Source organism: Rhizophagus irregularis, chromosome 27, assembly GCF_026210795.1.
Source record: "Rhizophagus irregularis chromosome 27, complete sequence".
In the NCBI taxonomy this organism is placed as follows: domain Eukaryota; kingdom Fungi; phylum Glomeromycota; class Glomeromycetes; order Glomerales; family Glomeraceae; genus Rhizophagus; species Rhizophagus irregularis.
The window spans coordinates 908,849-922,227 of record NC_089455.1 but is presented as its reverse complement, the minus strand read 5'-3'; the positions used below and the strand labels follow the sequence as shown (position 1 = coordinate 922,227).

General features: G+C 23.8%; 2 protein-coding genes across 2 annotated transcripts; both read right to left on the bottom strand.

Annotated features, from left to right (window-relative positions):
- Nucleotides 1-7,769: 7,769 nt before the first annotated feature.
- Nucleotides 7,770-9,084, bottom strand: OCT59_018108 (uncharacterized protein; the record flags this gene model as incomplete). Its single annotated transcript, XM_025310908.1, has 5 exons — nucleotides 7,770-8,000; nucleotides 8,081-8,230; nucleotides 8,338-8,493; nucleotides 8,601-8,849; nucleotides 8,974-9,084. 5 exons carry the CDS (start codon nucleotides 9,082-9,084, stop codon nucleotides 7,770-7,772), a joined length of 897 nt encoding a protein of 298 aa, XP_025177169.1.
- Nucleotides 9,085-12,435: 3,351 nt separating this feature from the next.
- On the bottom strand, nucleotides 12,436-13,356 carry OCT59_018107 (uncharacterized protein). The gene is made up of 4 exons (XM_025318015.2): nucleotides 13,236-13,356; nucleotides 12,915-13,089; nucleotides 12,756-12,818; nucleotides 12,436-12,674 (listed from the first exon to the last, which is right to left on the bottom strand). Exons 1-4 carry the CDS (start codon nucleotides 13,267-13,269, stop codon nucleotides 12,572-12,574), a joined length of 375 nt encoding a protein of 124 aa, XP_025177170.2. The 5' UTR covers nucleotides 13,270-13,356; the 3' UTR covers nucleotides 12,436-12,571.
- Nucleotides 13,357-13,379: the final 23 nt, after the last annotated feature.

The following is a 13,379-nucleotide window of genomic DNA, read 5'->3' as shown; positions in this document are numbered from 1 at the left end:
AAAAATTTTTTTTAATTTATACTTTTCTATTGGTCTTGATAATATTTGAGAAATTTTCAATGACTTTGTATTCATTATAAATTCACAAATTTCAAATTATATTTTTTCTTCAAAAATCAACACTTGTAGTTAATTTTCTCAAGAAGTAAAAAAGCATTATGATCATGAAAGATATCAGAATATAGCCCTGATATTCAAATTTATTTTGCATTTTAAATGATAAAAATTGGATTTATTTTAAGCGAACTACACATATTTTTGCAATTTAAATAATTTTTTAGCTTTTTTACTATATATTGAAATTGAGGAATTTTGAAGAGTAAATTTCTTATTATTCTACCATAAATGTTTCTATACTGTTGATTTTTTGGTATCAACTTTTTTACATTATTTTTAACAATATTTGAATGTTTTTAATTTAAATTCAATATTCAAATGCTTTGTAATCTTAGTTTATTTTTTTATTATATTATTCTATTCAAAGTAAATATTTACAGTAAAATTTTTCAAAAATTAATGAAGTAATTATAATTTTAAAAGATATCATAATATAAATCTTGGACATAGGTTTATTATCCAATTTATACAAAGAAAATCAGATTTATTTTGAGTGTATAATACGCATTTTTATTATATGAATGATATTCTGGTTTTTTTTATTACACACTGTATATGCTATTAAGTAATGTATTATACAAACTTTATATATAATAAGTTATTTTTAGCCAGGAATCCTATTTTCAATATAAGGAAAATTACAAAATGTTATTACTTATAAAATTATTATATTAAATTTATATTAAAATATAATATTTTAAAAAGAATTTATAAAACTATTATATATAAACTAATACATTCTTTTCTTAAATTAATATATCCATTAGATCCAATACTTGTTCATCATCATCGCTATAAATATCATTATACATTGGAAGACGTAAAAATAATTTTTGGTGAAGAGCGGTGCTTGTATGTGAGAAAGCTATCAAAAGAATGCAGATTTCGTTGAAGGAGGGTTAGTAATATAATTTTATATATTTTTATAATTTTATATAATAACAAACCTGAAATTTTTGGCAAAAAAAAAGTTTAGCTAAGTATTATTATTGTTAAATAAAATTTAAATATATTTACTTTAAAATATAATTTTATTATTTACTATTTTGGTCATATAAATTATTTCTTATATTTAAGTAAATCTACATTTTTATAAGATAAGATATAATAGTTTTTATAATTACTATTTTTTATTTTTTATTTTTCTATTTATTAACTTTAGAGCATAATTTTACCATTTTACTAGTTAATGAAACCAACTTTTTTTATTATTATATAATTCTGAAATTCAACAACTTTTTTTATTATAAAGTTGTTTAATTTCAAGTAATATTTTTTTTTTAAATAAAAATCTGAAAAATCCAAAAAAAAACTACATATTTAAATAATTAAATAAATTGTAATTTATAAATCAATTACAGTCAACTCTCTTTATAGTCACACATTTGGGACAGTCCATATTTGGTGATTATAAAGAGATGTGACTATATAAAAAATTTCTTATATTAGTATATCATAATTCCGGCCAAAAATTAACATAATTTTAGCCAAAATTATACTCAAAACTTTATTGTATCATAACTCCACCAATATTAATCGTAGAGAGATGATCTTACCGCCATTCGATTCGTCTTGATGAGACGGTTCTAATGGTATAAAATACGTCGAAATCCAATCACTAGATTAATTTCCGAAATTAAAAAAATATTAATGGTTTTTGTGTAATAACTCTGCCAATATTGATCCTAGAGAGACAATCTTACTACCATTCGATTCGTCTTAATGCGGCGAATCTAATGGTATAAAATACATTGAAATCCAATCACTAGATCAATTTCCGAAATTAAAAAATATTAAATGGTTTTTAAGTAGTAACTCTGTCAATATTGATCACAGAGAGATGAGTTTACCACCATTCGATTCGCCTTGATGAGGCGATTCCAACGAGCTATTAATCGTCTTTTTACAATCACTAGGTACCGAGAAATTTAGCAAAATGTTAAATGGCGCAGTAAACGTAAATCAAGAAATATAATAATGCCGATGCTTAACATTTTGTTGAATAACTCATCAGCCAGTGATCGCAAAAGGATAAAACTACCACCATTCGATTCATCTCAGTGAGACGATTCTAACAAGCTATGATACATCTTTGTACGATTATTAGATGCCAAGTTATTTAATATATTCTTTATATAACTGTGATTATAAATGGTTCTTTTTAATATAAGATTTTTGAGGATAGGTGTGATAGTGACTATAGATAGATTGTGACTATATAGGATAGATTTTAATAATAAAGTGTTTTGAACATTCAACTGGTGTGACTATATAGTAGAATGTGACTATAACGGGAGTGACTATAGAGGGAGTTGACTGTATATATTTTTGTTTTCTATATTTTAGTTAAAACTTACTATATAATAATATATTGCAAAAAAAAAAAAATATAATAGTACTACAGTCAGACCTTTATATAGTCACCTAATTGGTTTCACAAAAATCAGTGACTATATAGAGGCTTTTACTATAATGTGATTATACAAAGGTATTTTTATATAGTAATTATATATATTGGTATTTCCCAAAGGTGTGATTATATAGAGGAATTTTAAATATTTTTTATTATGTTTATTAATTTTTTATTATAAAAGTTTATAAATTACTTATTTTTAATAATTGGAAAATTACTTATTTTCAGAAACAAGTTATTTAATTTTGAAACTATATAGTAATTAAAAATTATTCAGTAAATCAAAACTATTTATATATTAATTTTACAAAAATACTTATGAAGAAATAAGTATTTTTTAACATTCAAATATTTTATTTTTTTTATTTATTAATTTTAAAGCATAATTTTAATTTACTATATTGGTCAAATAAATCAATTTTCTTTATTAATTGAAAGTTATTTAGCAGAATTAAAACTACTTATTTAAATGATTAACTAAAATAATTAAATATAATATAAATTCTAAATTTTAAAGAGTATGTTACTATAAATACTTTAATTTAAACGAAAGTAAAATTTTTTATAAAATAGTAGATAATTACTTAAATTAGTTTTTTAATAATTAAACATCTACTAATTAAAAAATATATGAAATTTAAAATTTTTTTAAATTTATAATATATTTATTAATTCTTAATATGCTTAATATATTTTAAATTTTTAATTTTTTTATTTTATATTTACTTAATTTATATAATATAATAATATAGTTATTCACTAAGATAAATATAAGTAATAGGAAAAAATAAAAAATAATAATATACTTGTGAAAAATTATTTATAATAAAATATATTAAATAGTATGTATATAAGTAAAAATTTAGTAATAAGAAAATTTGATGTAAAATTAAAACAAATCTATTATTAAGTAAACTAAAAACCTTAACTAAAAATATAGTATTACAGTATATTACAAAAAAAACTGGAATAAAATAAATAGCAATATCTTTACGTTGAAAATATAAAAATATATGAAATTTTTTTTTATTTGAGAGCTAAAAACCAGTTCTTTTTGATAATATAATAGGACCCCGGATATCTCCAAAACAGGTCATAAGTCACACTTTCGGCAGATTGGCCCATTTTTCAGGTGGGTTCAAAAATGTTTTTTGTAAATATCTCAAGATCAGGTGGCCCATTTTCGATGAACTTTTTTTAAATTGTAGAGCTAAATGAGGGCTACAAAATAAAAAAATGTTCATTAAAATTGAATTACTGGATGCTGAGATATTTACAAAAAACGATTTTTTGAGTTTCAGCAAAAAGGGGTGTTTTTGGCCAAAAGTCCATTATGACCTTTATATTAGATATCCGGGGTCCTAATATAATTTAATAGGAGATTTGCTCTCCATTATTTTTAATAATGAGCTCACAACGTCATTTTATTGAACTGGCTAGATTCTTTATCATGATTTCTGGAATTACTGACCATTTCTTTTCCATAAATCTCTCTAATTCATTAAGATTTTTTGGCATTTGGCGTTCCATATTTCCCTTAACAATGACCCATAAATTTTCTATTGGATTTAAGTCAGGACTATTTGAAGGCCAGTCTATAACTTCTGGGATATTGTTTTTGAGGAATTCTTTAGCAAGATAGCTTGTGTGCTTCAGGTTATTGTCTTGCTGAAGTCTCCAATCATCTCCAAGCATTGTGTATCTCTGGAATATGATTTTCAATGATTTCAACATAAAATTTGGCATCCATTATTCAACAAAACTTATTTTGCCCATTACATAAAATCTGCCCTATGCAAAAATTTTTGTTTTGTCTTTTGGTATAAGGTGTACTGGCTGAATTTTTTTATGCCAGCATTTCACAGTATTCCAGAAGAATTGGAAGGCTATTTCATCCAAAAATAGGGTCTTGCTCCAATCATTATTGATATGCTTTTGTACCCATTCAATACGCTATTACAAGTATTACAGTAAGACAGCTACCCCTGGCATTTTTATATCTATAGGTGACTAAATATTTTAAAACTATCACATAAGATACTTCAAAGCTCATCTGGCCTAATTTTTTGGCCAGGATCCTAATTGAAACTGATGTATCTCTTCAGATACTTTGCCCAAGGGACTTGGAAAAATTGCCAGTAATTTTCTTTGGACGACCACTTCCTTTATTTTGACTCACTGTCTTATCCTTACTTAACTTTTTAATATTATCATATATAGTGGAAAGGAGAATGTTTGTAATTTTGTGAATTTCAGTTTTTTTATATATATCCTTACTTCATAATTGTAAAATTGTCTGTTGTTACCTTTCTTGCTTTAAAACTATCATTTTGTGGTGCAGTAGCTCAGAAAAAACATATAAATACTGTTTCTGATTTAGGTCAGAATTTATTGACATGATCGTTATATCAATCTTCCATTTTAGATTTTCTAAATCAGACGTAAATTAGACATGTAAGTCCGATAGTTATCTAGAATTTTAAATCAAAAGTTATTAATCTGCAAATTTTAGGTATTTATTTAAAAAAAAGTAGGTTTTAAAATATATAATTTATAAAAAAGAAAGTTATAACTTCAGAAAATTCCAAAAAAAAAACTGAGTAAAGAAGGTAATAAACATCAAACCTTCATTTATCACTTCAATACCTCAAATGTTAACTAATAATAAAGAAAAAGCTCGCTTTCTAATTGACTACTTCTACTTCAACATATACTTTAAGAAAAAACTATTGTAACACTTTCAAAAATAAAGAAACTAATAAAGAAACTTTACACTAGTATAGAGTTCAAAGCTTAACTACTAATACGTAATTATTACGACTTTCAGGAACTCAATAGAAAAAAAGTTTTGCAGGAGTAAAATTATTTTTGGTAAGAACTATTCTATAGTTTTGTAACTCCATCAAAACTTCAAGGTAAAGGTCCATTTGAGTCTTGAAAGAATCTTTGGAAAGTCAAAAATACTTTCTAAAAGCATTTTACAATTATTCAAGTGAAGTTTTTTCTTTAGCAACTTCTACTGGAAAAATGGTCAAGTGATTAGCAGATAGAAATATAATCAATCCTTCTGTTTGTAATTTCATTAAAATTATAATATATGGCTAAAATTATAATTTATAGGTAATTATAAAAGGATCCTAAACATCTGCATCTAATTTAATAAATAATATATATAGTTAAATTTTTAATTTATAATAACTTGACTTATATTAATATTAAAAATTTAATTTTACTTATTAGATTTCTCTCATTGAAACTAATCCAATAATATAAAATTTTTAAAATCCAATCAGTAAATTATTTAAAAACAGAAGTATATAAGATAAGAAAATTTGAAAAATACTTCTGAAATAAGCAACTTTTGAAAATTTTAAATGACCAATAAGTAACTTTTACAACTAGTTTATCTATATATAAGTACTAATTATAATTTATTATAAAAATTCATTTTGAAAAAAACAAGTACTTATAAAAAGTTGTAACTATATAAAAAGTGACTATATGGAAACCTAACTGTATATTGATATTTTAAAATAAATATATATAATATTTTATATTTTTATAGATTTATTAATTTAAAATTAGATTTTGCAAATAAAAAGAAATCATATTTAAATTTACAACTTATAAAAATATGGCTTTTATACAAATAATACAACTTATAAAATAATATAATAATAAAACTAAATAATAAATTTGTTAAATTTGATTTTAAATTATATTGATCTATATTAATATTTCTTATAATTTAGTATACTGATCAAATTATTTTATTACTAAATTGTTATATTTATAATTGAAATTTATTTTTTTTTAAAAAAAAATTAAAATTAGGGTATGCAATTTTTTCAGCATTTAGTGATCTAATTTTGACGGACATTTTTTTATTTTGTAGTTCTTATTAAGCTTTATAATTTAAAAAATGTAGACTGCCAGATGCTAAGAAAATTGTAAAAAAACAATTTTTCAAGTTTTAGCAAAAAAGGGTGGTTTTGGCTAAAAGTCAAAAGTGCTTTATAACCTATATGTTAGATTTTTAGAGTCCTGTTTAAATGGTCTAAATACCAACCAATTAATCATAGATGAGATATTTATGAATAGATTGGTTTTTATTAATTTATAAATTCAACACTATTTTAAAAGTCACTTTTTCAACAGATAATTACATAATATCTCTTAGTAACACAAATTTTTGAGTTACGGAAGACATTTAATAGACGAGATATATCAATCTAAATCTTGAAATACATTGCTTCTAACTTAATGATATGCATGCGAAATGTAGTTAGCAATCGGGTCCTTTCCAAAAAATACTTTGTTTATTGTAAATCTTTAATCTACATTATACACGAATACACGAAATACACGACATAATTACACGAACGAATACACGAAAAAAAATGTAGCGATATACCGATTATACCGATATAAACACGCGTTTACTAATATAATAAAATAAATTTACTTTTATATAATACGCAATTTTTGATTTCGCGTGATTTCTGCCGTAAGAGATAAACACAAAAAACTTTATATTCCGTCATTGAATTTATAACCAATCCTGGTAAGAAACTTTGTAGTCAAATATTTTATAAAAAAAATTCCTATCAAAGGCATTTTATTTTATTTAAACTAATTTAGGACTCGAATTAAAAATTTACGGAAAAAAAAAAAAAAAATATAAACAAAGAAGAGACAAAAAAATTACAAATAAAACTAGAATACATTAAAATGTACAGAAATAAAGAAGAGAAAAAGAATAGTTATAAGTATATCTATCAAACCTTTTTACAATATATAACAGTATTTGAAATATATACTTGTTATCAATTCTACCTATAGACAAAATTTTTAATCTTTTTACAAATTAATATTTACAAAATAGGGAAAGGGAAACTAAATAAAAGAAAAACTAACAGGAAAAAGGGAGAATTATATAAATAGAAGAGTTTTAAAAAAAAGGAAAAAATAAGGGGGAGGGGGAATAAATTATTTATTAATTTTCCAAAGATTTATGAAGTAATATATGTAAATGTGAATTAGGTTTTAAAAGCACCAAATGTCTATTGTTAATGTTTTTAAAATCCATGAAATAAATGGGTGTTATTAATGTCAAAATAGGTAGAGTGTAGTGAGAAAAAATTATCTAAAAAGTCCCTTGATTAATCCGAAATGATAAATTCATTTACGTTTACTTTTCAATTTCAGTCAAGTAAATGAATATGATAAGTCCAAATTTCTAAGACGCTTGCTCACCAAAGTATATCTTTGATAACAATAACGGAGATGTTGGAGGATCTATCCAAGTATTTTGATCGTCGTCATCTTCCAAATCATCTAAAGAATCGTCATTATAATTATCTTTGTCGTCATAAAAATATTCTGTGTCGCATTCTTCAGAGTACATCATCGTAATGTCTTGCAGTATAACGCGATTGAATATATGAGTGTGTATCAATACACCAAATAACTATACAATAAAATTTACATAATGAGCATAATGAGCATAAAGAATATTAATTAACGACACGTTAAATTTTAAGTATTTACCTGAACAAATCTCGCTAATAATATGATTTTAGCCACATCAAATAATTGTGTACTAAATCGATTAATCAACATTTTACTACAACTCTCATCAAATTGATGAGGTATATTTGCTGGTCGATCATCAACTGAAACAAATCCCTTACACGAAAACTAATAAATATTTTTATTAATTTTGTTAATAATATAAACATATATTATATAATATTTATATCAACTATTTATATCAACAAACATTTATTTAAATATGTTTTACATACCTCATATTGAATCTCTTTTATTAATTCAGGATCAAGTAAATAAGCCTTTTGCCATGAACCACTTAAAATTTCAAAGATCCACTGATCGTTAAATATCACAGTGTAAATGGCGGAAATTGTTTGTAATATTGTGAATGTAATTAAAAGTATAGAAATCTAAATCAAGTAAATGGATTTGATCATGAGGTCAGGGAATTAATATTATGACATCATAAAATCGAATTTCCATTTATGGAAATTATAAAATTAAAAGGGATACTTACAAATTGGCCGAATAAATTATTCTTTCTTAAGAAACCGAAAATTCCAATTAAAGCGATGATCCATGCACATATCACGCATACAAAGTTACCACTTAATGTTAAACTTGGGATTAATATGACTCCACTGCCAAAAGTGATTCCATTAGTAAATTTTTCTTGAGGAATTTCTTGTGATATAATCGTTGTAAAAGTCACGACGTTTTGATTTTGTTGATATTGTTGCGTAAGAGAAAGAATTCCCGCGGGAACCTAAATAATTTATTCATTCAATATAAATAAAACATTATTTAGTATGGTAGAACGTGAAAACCCCGACTATAGAAACGAATTAAGAAGTCAAAAAGTGTGAAATGCGCAAAACAAGGAGACATACCACAGTTAAAAAGATAGCGAAAGGTATAAGAAAGTATCGAAATAAAACAAAGTTTCGTAAGTTTTCCATGTTCATTCTACTTAAATTATTTTGATATTCGAGGATTGCCATTATTTTTAATATGTATTTAACAAAAAAAATGAGATATTTTTTTTCTTGTAAAATGAAAAAAAAAATTATCGAAATATAGACTAATATCTTTTAAATAATTTTATTTAATAACAAAAAATAATTTTTACAAATGTGATTTATTTTATTAATTTTAATTGATTTTATCCTTTTATTTTTCTTTTTTTTTCTTGAAAAAAAAAATTTCGGTTATTTTTTTTTTTTTAAATTTCATTAAGGGTTTTTATAGTTCGAAAAAAAAAACGGATGGGTGAGAAAAAAAATCTAACGCGCATAATGGTTAGTGCGGAAAAAAAATGCATGTTGAGGTAACTTCCAAAATAAATATACACAGCAATTGAAATTTTAAAATAATGATCATATGTTATTTTATTTTTCTAATGACTGACTCACTTACAAGTAACACATTTCGGAGAAAAATATCTATAAAATATGACGTTATTGGATGATAGAAGTATGACGGAATCCGATAAACTAAAAGTTAAAATAAATAATCATTGTCCCGAACTCCCCAATTTTATTATGAAAGGGGGTTTTTTTTATTAACCTATCGATTAGCTTTTTTTTATGCATATTCGGCACTTTCCTTGAACTTGAGCTTTTGAACAAACTAATCGGCCAATTCTTATTAACTTTCAGGTATTGTCTAAAACGGGAATTTTTTGTATCATTTTTGATCAGATCGTTATCTTGAATTAAATCATTCTAAAAACAAAGAACTATTTTTGGAAAAAAAGTGTTTCAAAAATGCAATTATAAATAAAGATTTAAGGAGCTTCGGATCACATGAAAAAAAAAATGTAAAAAAAATGGGGATTTTTTTGCACAAACCTATTTTTTGCATTCGATGGATTGATTCTACACTTTTTTTTTAAAAAAAAATAAAAAAATAAAATATTAAACGTTATGTTTGTTGTATAGTGATATATTTCGGAAATATAGATTACATTACATACATACATGACATTCCCGAACTTTGACGAGAATGAGATTAGAATTAACGACGGTTTATCAAAAAAATGCGTACAGAAACAAAGCAACCTCACATGAAATGTACTGCAACAAAGATGAACTTTGTTTACACAAAATTACAAAGGTTTTAATATTACTGTATTGTAAACGAGTACAGAATATAAATTACGAATATAAATTACGAATATAATAAATGTCACCCTCTGCATTGTGCTTGTGAAACGGAAACGGATAATTTTGATAGTTCTAATAGCATTCGATGATTCTCGATGATTCTGATTATATTATTACTAGTAAATTAAACATGTTTTCTTTCGGTAATAATGATGAAATAATTTTTTCGGTAATACTGATGAAATTTTTTTTGCATAGAATACTAATTAAAAGGATCAGATTTATAGTTTTAGCTAAAATTATATAAATTTTTTAAAAAAAAATTAGTAAGTGAGGATTTCTAATTGACTGAAATATAAACAATATGATAATTTTTTTGATCCAATTTTATTCAATTAAATTCACTATTCACACTATTCAGGTATTGTTTAAAAACTATTTTTAAAAATAAAAGAAAAAAGTAAATATACTATTATTTAATTGGTTTAGATTAATTTAAGTTAAAATTATTTAAAAATTTTTTAAAAATACTTATATTTAACTTGTATAATTGTTAAATTACTTTTAAAAAATTTAGTGCATTTTTTAATATATAATTTATAATTTACTTTAATAATATTGGAAACATAAATATTATTGTTATTGATGATTTACTATTATTTAATATAATACAGTACTACCAATCTTATTATTTAAAATTTAATAATAAATATTTAGCCATTATAATATAAACATCATTACTAAATTATGCAATTTGTATTTTATTCAAAGTATTATAACCCATTATATTTTAAGTCTATATACTATATTATTTTATCTGTTTTATCATATTAATATTTTAAAAAAATATATATAAAATTGTAGGCAATTTTCAAATAAAGAACATTATATATATGAAACTTAATTAATTCACAAATTGTCAACTTCGCAAATAGCAAAGTTCTTGATTAAAAGAAATTTCTAGATTCTTACTGATTTTATCCTTATGGCTTATTTTATCCTTATTTTATTCTTATGGTTTTATTAATTTTTACTTTCAGTACAAGTAGTACAATTTCGGTACTCTATTGATTTTTTGTGTAATCTTGGATTTTTTGTTGCATTACGCCCCACATATTTTTCGTATTACAATCATTCCTAATGAATAAATAAAAAGGTTTTATCATAAAATACAGGTTTCAAATCCTGTCAATCCTATGAATATTCATTAAAATCGGTATCTGTTGCATGTGAAACGGCGAAATCTATAACGCGTACCTCCGTATATTAACGATATTATCGGTATATCTTATACTAATCGGGAAGTATAATAGCTGGAAAAAGGTTTCAAAATTAAAAATTTTTTTTAAATGAAAAAAAAAAATATGAAAATAGAATTTTTTTTTTAAAAAATATTTTTTTTTAAATATTGACAGATATTTTTAAACCTATTTTTTTAATGAATGAATGCTAAGACTAATTGATCTATTTAAAGAAGTATCAACCTAATTATAATCACATTCCTTTTTTTTTTAAATCAAAAAAATCAAAAAACTTAACATCTGATATATCGTCAGATAATGTAATTTTACAATGGATCTGATGGATTCATTGGTTCATTATCATTTTTTGTACACAGTCCCGGGGTGCATTTATCAAGGTTCTAAGTAGATCTTTCTTTCCCTTACTTGAAATTTCCCACATATCATATTGATTTACATTTGAGCGGATAATTTTAGTTAGTGGTGATCCTTCATTTGATTACACCACCATTCACAAAAACCCAACTAAAAAAAAATTTTTTTTTTCAACCTGTCAATATTTTTTTCAAATCAAACTTAAAAAATTTCCTTATTATAGCCCATAGGTATAAAGCTTAACGAAGCCGCCAATTACGCAATAATACCGAATTGTATCGTTTTTCCTGAGCACATCATTTAAGAGTCAACTTCCTCTAATGTCAGTTTAGCTTAGTACAAAGTTCGGAACTAAAAAAAAAAACTTTTAAATGTTGTGATACGATTACGAAGCATTATCACTTTTTTCTCCGTAATCTTTTTTGATCTACATGCTGTTCTACTTCAAACTTGAATTAATTTATTTTGAGAATTTCAGATAATGCAAAGTTATATGGTATCACAAAAAATTTTCAAACATGCATGCTTAAATAAATCCAAATAAAGAAGTTTTTTTTTTAAAAACGAGTAAAAATTATTTCCTCCACATCACTACCACATGCGAGTCCCTTCTAATTTGGTTTATTGTTTATATTATATAAATTTGACGCACGTTTTATTCTAACTAATCTTGGACTCTCCCACTGATGTGTGACATTACATTCAGGAATGGCTTTTTTTTCCAGTTTATTAATAATATAGCCCAATTTTTCAATGAATATATTTGATTAATTATTTATGATAGCATTTCCTCTTGAATTTTCTGTTGAATATCCGACTGCTGCCTCCGCTTCTGCCTGTGTGTAAGGAACTTCCTTAAGTAGTTTAACCCTGTATGATTTCAAAAAAATTATGACGAAAATTTTAAAAATCGAATCGTATTTATAGATATTTGGATTTTTAAAACCTTACCGTTTTTTATGATTCTTGCCACGTTGATGCTCATTAAGAGCTTCAGAATTAATAAAATATCGACTATATAAATATTTAAAAGTTACACTCCAAATTGAAAAACATGAATAGATAAAAATCACTTGTCGATAAAGGTAAAAAATATATATATATATTTACGCGCAAGGTATACAATAATATTGTCCTAATCCCGGTAAATCTTCGTTCCATTCTTGTATTTTCAAAATTGTTTCATCTCCTCCATTTTCTGTAACTTTTTTTATATCTTCATGAACTTGATCAAGATCTTTAGCATAGTTTCTTGTTCGATATTTTCTATATTTGTCTCTATTACCTGAAATAAATTATTTATTTGTAAATAAAATTGAAAAATTCAGATAGATTATAAAATTGATAGAACAAGAAAGATAATAAATGACTGCTGGAAGAAAATAAGAATGTTCATTTACAATTAAAAAATAAAAGATCTTTTAAACAAACCCTTATGAGTCCTTGACCTTCCAACTTTTCCCATTTCTGTTGATAATAAACAAAAAGTGTAACTAAACAAATAAATAGTATATTTTAATCAAAAAAAAAAACTCGAGGTGATAAAGAAGTCTGAAATCTTTTTCCGAAAAAATT

Bases quoted from the DNA above. Each gene is read 5' to 3' on its own strand.
- OCT59_018107 (XM_025318015.2), bottom strand. From the start codon at position 13,269: ATGGGAAAAGTTGGAAGGTCAAGGACTCATAAGG. The intron at 13,090-13,235 runs GTTTGTTTAAAA...AATTTATTTCAG, and splicing joins AAGGTCAAGGACTCATAAGG to GTAATAGAGACAAATATAGA. The intron at 12,675-12,755 runs GTAAGGTTTTAA...GAAATCATACAG, and splicing joins GGCAAGAATCATAAAAAACG to GGTTAAACTACTTAAGGAAG.